General features: G+C 46.7%; 1 protein-coding gene across 1 annotated transcript in view; it reads right to left on the bottom strand.

Moving 5' to 3' along the window:
- kank1a (KN motif and ankyrin repeat domains 1a) overlaps nucleotides 1-9,488 on the bottom strand; it is a 45,398-nt gene that overhangs the window by 7,054 nt on the left and 28,856 nt on the right. The window contains exon 3 of the mRNA XM_005730640.2: nucleotides 3-298. Within this exon, the coding sequence (XP_005730697.1) occupies nucleotides 3-298 (296 nt within the window). The remainder of the gene's footprint in view (nucleotides 1-2; nucleotides 299-9,488) is intronic.

Below are 9,488 nucleotides of genomic sequence, written 5' to 3'. Positions count from 1 at the left end.
GCCCTGTTGGTGAAGAAGACCGGGGACTGTTTGCCGTCACTGTTGGAGGACAGCGAGTCTGTGGAGGTCCATTCAGCCTGAGCGCCGACCCCGCCAGTGCTGCCCCGAGGCACCGCCGAGGGTTTGGCCACTTTGGGCTTCCTCTGGATACTCAGCTTCTTAATAGTGTTGCCCCTCTCGATGTCGTCAACATACTTGAGGAAGTCCAGGTCTAACTGATAACCATAAGGAGTTTCAACATAGTAGGGGGCCTCAGAGTCCTTCTCGTCTTCTGTGCTTGGGCATCTTTGTCCTCTTTCTGTAAGAGAGACCACAAAAATGTATTAGTGTCGCTTTAATGCTGGAAACAGACTGATTTATAGACTCGTACAAACTGAGAGGATCTACTGAGCAAGTCTGTGAAAGTGTGAGAGTCAGGAAAATCATTTATCCTGTTAGTTTGAGACATAAAATCACAATAATCCCACTCTTACATATAAATAGATCTATGCACATTTCATTCAGCCACATGGTAAAAACAGAAGGAGGAAAATAAAGAGGACAAGTCCACAAATCCCAACAGCTTCATCTGATCCGACTCTTAACGTGCAGGTATTTTCTTTGTTTACACAGAGTTAGTCTAATGCTCGCAGCACGCTGCCGGCACCTCTGGCCACAGACGGTCATAATTTGACAGAGCGAGTACAAACATCTCAAATTTCTCACATCTCTGCGTCTCACATAGTTTGGGTCCAACTAAAACATTCTCTGCCAAAATAATTAGCACTCGGGCTTTTCCACAAAAGCGGCAGAAGATTTAAAACAAAATTAATCTGTCAAAGTCGGCTCGCCGAGGTGTGACGAAACCAAAGGTTCAAAGCTGTGACACAAACAGACTGTCGCTTCCGAAGCTCACATAAGAAAGAAGGCAAAGGGCTCTGAGAGGCGACGTCAATATTCCTTCGTTCAAAATCCATCCAGTGTCAACATTTAGCTGTTACAGGCAGAAGTGGCCACGAGCTATCACCCAGTTAAAAGAGCAGCTACGGGCCAATCAAAGCTGCTTAAATCAAAGTCCAAACTCCAACACTTCCAGCTGAAAATGCCCTCCGTCACAGCCAGGCCGCCGCATTCACACCGCGTTGGCTAAATACAGAGGCTTGTTCTTGGTATGCCTGGAACTCTGTGACTAAAGCAAACACAGGCTGGAAATAAACAGCCCAGCTCCTTTCCATTCAGCAACAGGAGGGGGGAACTACAGGGATAAGCCTGCTGCTAAAACCTCTGCATGTGTTGCTCAAACTTCACTCACCGCACACCAGCAGCTCTTTAACTGGACGTTTCCTCCTCTGCTCCTCTCGGCTTCACATTCACGGCTGCTGGGATCGCAACTACGCCTTCTTCACTCTGTGCTCGCTTTCACAATCCTCTCTCCACACGGGACATAAAAAGCTCCACTATTGGTGTAAACTACACGCAGCGCTGCTCTGGTGCACCATTGGACAGCTGCTTCCTCCAATCGTGTGAGGCTAGAGCCGGGCGCTTCCCTTCCTAAATAAGAGTCCTGTTATGCATGGAGGGGAGGTGAACCCACCACAATAACAGTCTGTTCTTGACACTAGTCACACTTTTACACTGGTCTATGCTCCATCATACAAATTCATTTTTCTACCAGGTAAAGAAAACTGAAGGGAAACACCTCAGTGCACGTGCACACACACGGAGCGACCTGGTCCGTGCACGGCTAAATCTACCCCCTCAGTGTTCAGCCTGTGATGATAACACTGCATGCCATTTATATGGCACCAAATCACAGCAGCAGTCGCTTCAAGGTGCTTTATGCTGTAAGGTAAAGACTTTATTTAAATCATGCTGTGTCACAATTTTAAACTAGTCTGCACTCCTGACAGTTGTTTGGGGGGGAAAAAAGCCAGTTTCCTCGTGTTTTTTTGTTTTTGTGAGTCAAGCGTCTGACAGCTCCGTCTGCAGACAAAGCCCCGGCTGTTTTCTGCTGCCCTGAGAGTCACGTCCCGTTTTTCCCTGGTATAAATATTCTGAGAGCACAGCCACGGTCTTGTGCTGTCTGGTTTGGAGGAGTCCCCCTGTGGCACGAGCGCCAACCGGCCGTGTCGCGTGTGACGGGCGGCTCTGTGGCACGGACACTCCGAACAGCTGAGCGATGACCTCATCAGCTGACAACTGACGGGGTCGGGCAGCAGGACAGCGAGAAGAGCCCGGGCGTCTGCTGCAGCTAGCAGCTGTGAGCTCGTCAGTCTGAGGGGTCACATGACAGTTAGCACAGCGAGGCTGCTGGACTTCATCTCCCTTCTTACAGACCACGCCTTCAGCCCTGCCTAAAGCTGTTTGCACAGCCATGAAAAGGAGGCAATATTCTGTTCCCCAAACTGAGCTGCACCAGTGTGACCAAGCCCTCGAAAACAGGACCTGCAAACTTCCCTCTTTACCTGCCTCAGCAGCCAATGAGAGGAGAGAGAAGCACATTTCTGGTTACAATTTGGTCATAAAAATTATTTTCTCATTTTCCCCTGAACATCCTGAAGGATGTTAAAACACCACATTACTGTTGTTTAGTGTATCCGGCCTGCTGGTGGAATCGACCTTCTTGCTGTGAGGAAACAGTGCTGCTGTATGCGTTTTTAATTTGGCATATTTAGGGACTCATCATACTTCCTCTCTTTTCCACCTCATTTTCTCCTCTTGCTCCAAAGCTCACAGCTCAGCCTGTTCGTGTGGGAATTTCAGCCTCGTTCCTTCAGCTGTGACCAGGTGGGTTTAACGCTCTGACTCCAAGTGCAGAACAAACATACAAACAACTGAAATCATTATTTAAGGGTCCAAAAGTGCTTTAATCAGCTGATGAAGATAAGCCGTTTCCTCAGGTGATAATCATCTGACACTTTTTACAGAAAGTCAAATCGTCTCTGAACTCAAACCATTAATAAGCTGAGCTCCAGTATAAACAGCTGGTTTTTAATGCTTTAGTTTCTGGGGGATACATGTTTTTTTCTTACCCATCCAAGGACATTAAGACCAAATACAGCTATGAGCATGTGCACCGTGTATTAATAAAAGACAGAATAAACAAAAATGCCTCTTTTAGTCAAAGTCGTCCAGCGGAGCAGAGTTTAGTGCTGATCTGCGAGTGCCAACCTGAAAATAACAGGTAGTTTTGACCACAGTTCCCGGCTCTGCTCTACTTCCCTCAGATATTCAAATATTTCTGCCTAATTATCTAAGGTGAGCCATATGTACAAGCTCACAATGAGGACTCGCAGCTCAAACAGAAACTTGCTTAGAGTCAAACACCAGTTCTTCACACGTCCCTCTGCAGCCAAACTCAGCAGCACGCACCGTCGGTAACACGTTTCAGTCGTTTCCATGTCCACAGACACGTGAGCCACGGAAAACACCCCGAACTGTGTCTGAGCTTTTCTCTGCTTCTCCAATCAGCTGCTGAAAATGTCCAGCCTTCATTCATTCACGCCGCTCAAGTCTCCGTGTTTGCTCTTAAAATATGGGACTGCAGGCCGGCCCGGGCCCCGATGTTGACGCTCTGAAGAAAAATATACAAGCGGGGCCGTGCTTATTTTACAGCGGCTCTGTAAAAGTTTAAATTTAGAGCTGACGAAAGCCTTTTAATTCCACAGCGCCATCAGACACTGAATAAATGAGGCTGCTGGGCTAAATGTGTCTGCCAGCTGTTTGTTAACCAGAGAAATTAAAGCCAAACTACCTGCTTACACACACACACACACACACACACACACACACACACACACACACACACACTTTAATTACCAGTTACAGAAGGTTACATCTCACCTTAGAGCACAGTTCCTCGTCAGTCTGTGGACAGTTAGGGTGTCAGTAATCTTTAACTACATGTTTTAAATGTGTACGACCAGTCTGGAGTTAAAGCTGTTATGATCTGATAACATGTGCACTTAGGTGTGGTCCAAGACAACAACATTACGACCCACGCGTGGGGCGATCCGGGGATATTAGGATAAATGAGTGAACTGCTCGTTAGTGGTGGTAGACAAAATGAGTTTAGGCCCAACTACCAGCACTGGGCCTTGTGGATATCTGAGAGACGCCGACGTCCACAGAAGAAAACACTGGAGTGTTCAGATCTGAGCAAACTGCCCTTTTATTTAGATTTTAATCTTATCGGTTCTGCCCAACAGCTCACGTTCAATTTAAGTTCCTGCTCAAAGAGGATCGAGTCTCCAGTGTTCTAAGATCTTTAGTGACGCTCCAAAAAGTCCTGAAATAACAAAGAAAACAAACTTGTTTGGGAACACCCGTTTCACTGTTGGTACCTCACGTGTACATATTTACCAGTATCCAGTATGCACACGCTGCTTCTGGGTCTGAAAAGTGAAGTGTGTCTTTAACCTGTATTTTTTTTTTGCACAGGTACTGACCTAATTAATTAATGGCCACCAGGAGGCGGAACTTGTGGTTGCAAAGAGACCAAAAGCCCTGCAGCAGGGGTGGGAAACTGCAGGCATGTTGAGGAGGTAATTCAGCCATTTAATCAGCTGTGTTGGGTCAAAAACATCTAAAGCCTGCAGGACACCGGCGCTCGAGGCCTGGAGCTGGAGGAAACGAGCAGGTAACGTCACAGCACACCCGTCACATGACCCGTTCCAGTCGTATCCAGTTTCTTTCCTCAGGCCGTCGCGCTGACCAACACTTAGACACTCACATAGTGTCTGTACTTAAACAGCCCCCATACCTGCTGCCAAATCAAAGCATGCTATATAGTCGAGTCCTGGTGCGCTTACTGTATACATGTGTAACATTATCAAACCCTTTTAACTCCATAATTTATCCCAACATCTTTGCACCAGTGCACTTATGTGCTACACGTGCCATTATCGTCTGTGATGTTGCGTTTGTCAGCGTTGCCTGTCGTCTGTTTGTTTACCTACACTGTGAGCAGACTGCAGCCCAATTCCAAGCATGTGTCCACACAGTCTGTCTATAACGTTGATTTTGCAATAATGAACCTTTAACACAACCATCAGTACCAACAGCATCCAGGAGAAACACTGAAAGACTCGTGAAATGCTTGAAAGAAGTGAAAGTGAACTCAGGGCCGTTCAGGATGTGCAGAGAAAAACTTGCAAACTCATTGGAAGTGCAGGGCTGTGCTCCCGCATAGCTGTGAGAGCCAAACATGATGCAAGCAGCTGGGTGGAGCAGCCTCCACCCGCCCGACGGCACAGAAACAGCTCTGCTTTTACCCCTTCAGAAGACGAAACACTCGAGTTTGCTCAAAATGAGCTTCATACCAAAGTTTTGCGCTTTTCCTTATGAGGACTTGAATTCGGTCCCCACAACATGAGTAACACACAGACACACACGGAGCCTGGTATTTCCTGGCTCTGCCCGTGAGCCTAATTACTCCCAAGAAAAATAGAGCCAACGTTTGATCAACGCTGCAGCAGTTCAACACAACAAAGGCAAGACGCGTCCGTCCTCATCTGAACCCAGAACAAGACAAAAACACAAAGAGTCCATTAAAGCTGCACATTAGCTGCACACAGGCCGGTCAGCTCGACTGTGGGCTTCTTCCAGGAACTCGCGGGGTCGCGCCAGACGCAGCTGCCAAATTCAACAACCCAGCGCTGTACATGATGATGCAGACCGAGGGAAATGTTTGGGCTTCCTCTGCAAACACTGAGGCACTTTGAAAAAATGTGCCCCTCTCTGGATTTTCTCATAGATGGTCAAGAAAAACATCAACGACAGTGTGCGGGCTGCTTCAAGTCAACCGACACGTAAATGTGATGATCCAGTTTCAGTTTGTACGGCTACGAGACGGTCGGAGTTAACGGGTTTGTGTTTTTGTTAAATACTTCTCCAGATATATTCAGTAACATGTTTTCACTGAGGCACAGATGTGTTTACTGCACATATCTTTGGTTTAGTGAGTTAAACATATCAGCGTTTCCTAATTAGCTGGTGGGACCATCGGTTTTGGTGTAAACTTATGAATGAATGTCACAGTTTAACGTCATGGTTACATTTTATTTTTAATTCAAGTTTAGGAAACTTTGTAATCTATGAGAGAAAATCCCAACAATCAAACGATCCTCTGAGCAGAACACGGGAAGAGCTGAAAGGAAGAACTCCCTTTTAACAGGAAGTGCCATCAAACGGAACGAGGCTCAGGAAGGCTCGGCACAGCCACCTCCTTGGACCTCCTCCTTTGAAAGAGGAGTGAAAGAAGCCATCTAGGTCTACTGTGAATGACCATCTTTGAACAGAGGGTGGGGCTTACGACACCAACTGTCTGCCATCTATAATCCAGTTTTGAGATCCTTTCCCTTAACGCCCACTCACATCCTGGGCCATCTGACCCCAGTAAATCAGACGATAGGGTGGGGTTGGGTTTCACAATGATCAATTTCACAAGGTTTCACCTGAAACCCTGGCTGATTGTGACCCACACCCGTATTCACACCTCGGCTCGTGCGATTACGTAGAGGATCAATAGGGGGTCCATGACCCTCACAGGGACGCTCCCATAGGGCCTAAATCTGGGACTCTCCACCATTTGACCTTAGAACTGAAGAAGCTTCTCGGATGAAACGTCTTCAGGGAAACTTGAAGTCCAGACGCTTTTCTTTCCAAGCTCCTTCGACTACGATGACCTGGATGACTGAGAACCTTCAGTCGCCTCCTTGGTCCGGACCCGTGTACATTTCATAAAACTACTGAAACACCATTTTCAGCAGGAGACTCATTGAAGTGTACGTAATAATTTGGCTGATCTAGTGTGGCTGGTTTCTCACTTCTTGGTGCAAAAGAGTAACAAATGTATGCGACTGCCTTTGCTTCTGGAGCTGCAGTCACAGCAAACTTTTAAAGGAAACAAAAGGGTGACAGATGAAGCTGCCATCATAACTTGGAAATGAGATAAATTCATATGAAACTCTGCACATTAAACAGGATTCTGCTCATTAAGATTTAGGACTGGATTTGTGTCTTTTAAAGATACGAGGGAAGCTTCCTGACTGCAAACGCATTAACTGATGCAACTTATGAGTGAGAGGAACCTGAATCACTGCACTGTGCTGCTTCACTGTGGAGGCGCATGCAGATGACAACAATGAAGTGATTAATGCTCAGAGAGACACGACCACACTTGGCACATCGGTGCTGTTGTGTAAAGACAGTACGGGTCTGGAGCAGGCAGCTCCAGAGAGACAAACAAACAACAGTTACAAAGACGCAGCGTCCCGCCCCCTCCGGCTCACATCATTATCAACTCGAAGCTCTTACACAAACAGGAAAGTGACTGAAAGCTACCATGGGGGAGGTTTAAAAGGGCAGCTGGGTCCATTACTGCTACTGAAACAAAACCACTTCTGTGGGTTTACAGGAGCTGCAGGGAGTGGCCTCACTGGCCTGATGGCCACCGCGGCGTCCCCGTGCCGACCGGTGCCACTGAAGACCAGTCAGACCCATAATGGTCTGCTCCGAGAGACAACCCGGGGCTGGACCAGGATCGGAGTTTCAGGAGTAACACTTCACACTGCCCGATGTCAGCTTTGTGCAGAATATAAAATGATCACATCCTGAGTGTTTTCACTCCCCACTGGTCTAAAATAAATCAGGCCAACATTTTTGAGGAGAAGTATTTTAAGATTGTGGGATCAGTCCTGCAAACAGTGCTGGAGTCGCATTAAAGTCTGCTGAGGTTTTGTTTGGAAGAAATGTGCTTAATGGTTTGTTGCTCAATACGCTGAGGCGTCCCACATCTGGCATTTATTCCAATCTGAGAGAAGCTTCATTCTCCAGCTTCAGATATGTAAGATGCATGCAGTACTCCAGTTTAAATATTACGCTGTTCAATGACTTTGGCTACAATTCTTCAAACAGTTGAAAACATGCAGCTTTTCAACTGTTTGTTTTGTAGATTTTTGTAAGTCTGCACTTTCACCTCCTCTGATAGCTCAGACTCCCCCCTTCACACTGCAGCTGCTTTAGTTCAGCTCGAGCCAAGATGATAAGACAGGCTGAAAACAGGAAGTCTGGTGAGGAACAACAAATCCTTCTCAAAATTCAACAAGTGCAACATTTTCCAAGTATCAGTTGTAATTTTTTACCATGATTGAGCAGCCCTGGATCACAGATCGACATTCTTCCCAAAGCACATCACCCACCTCTACAATAAAAGGTTAAATATCACCATCTGCTCTGCATTCTTTCACCACGTCTGCCTGCTGACCACCAACACGACAGAGAGGCTATTTGTACGACGAGGGGTTCAGCGGTCTGGGGGTTCCTCGGTACAAACTTATTGTCGAAGTGGCCACTGAAGCTCAGACTTTGCTTGTGTTTCTCAACATGATAGAGTGGAGTGGTGATGGCAGACTGACACTCAGGACGGCGCTCCTGAAGCACCCGACCTGCATGCTGCACATTCCAGCAGGGATTTGGAAGCAAGAAGCTTCACGCTCTCCTGTTAGTCTACACAGGAATGAGAGCGCACACGTGTGTGTGTGTGTGTGTGTGTGTGTGTGTGTGTGTGATTTCACACTGAAGTGCCAAAATTCTCTCTCCGTCAGAACTCTTTGCCCTTTGTGCTTCAGATATCACCGAATCTGGTTCGAGCCAAGATGATGATTATTCATTAAAAATATATTGTGGAATAAGGTTGGGCGATTTATTTATTTGTCCACGAGTAAGTTTGCTAATAATGATGAGCTAATAGAAGCAGTCAACAGAAAAAATAAAACAAATAATAGCGCTGTTTTAACAGCACCCTCTTTCAGAAGCTGGCGATAGCCTAGCACAGCGGTCCCCAACCCCCGGGCCTCGGACCGGTACGTGAGTCGTTTGGTACTGGGCCGCGAGAGTTGAGGCTCAGGTGTGAAATGTCTGGTTTTCAGGGTTTATTGGTTTTCAGCATTATTTTGTTATCGTTTTTATCGTTTACTCTGTTTTCCTGGGTCTTTTTCACGTATGTTATGAATAAATCTTTTTTTCGGTACCGGTACTGGTTTTATTTTGTTGTATTTATCCGCGACACCTTAAAGGCCGGTCCGTGAAAATATTGTCGGGCATAAACCGCTCCGTGGCGCAAAAAAGGTTGGGGACCGCTGGCCTAGAATACTCAGCCGGACGGTGGACACGTGCACGCTCGTGCAAGTTAGTCGTGTTTGAGTACTTTGCGTTGGTTGCATCCTCAGGTTTACCTCTTTCATCTGGTTTAAAGCCAAAGAAATCCCAAATTGGCGACTTCATATATTTTTTTAGTGCTGTCAGCGTTAACGCGCCGTCATCACGACTAACACGATCAACACTTAACCCATCTGGAGTCCAAATCCCTGAAATGTCTCCGTCAACGCATTTCGGGCAGTTTGTCCAAAGTTTGTTCCGTCGGCGCTCCAGACGGGTTGAGCGCGTTGGAAATGTATTCGCGATGTCTATGCTGCATTAACGCTGACAGCGGGTGTTTTTGTTCTTTT

The sequence above is a fragment of the Pundamilia nyererei genome, unplaced genomic scaffold (genome assembly GCF_000239375.1).
Source record: "Pundamilia nyererei isolate P.nyererei 1_Seehausen unplaced genomic scaffold, PunNye1.0 scaffold00038, whole genome shotgun sequence".
NCBI lineage: Eukaryota > Metazoa > Chordata > Actinopteri > Cichliformes > Cichlidae > Pundamilia > Pundamilia nyererei.
Note: the sequence above shows the minus strand (reverse complement) of the source record. Positions and strands in the feature narration are given on the sequence as shown.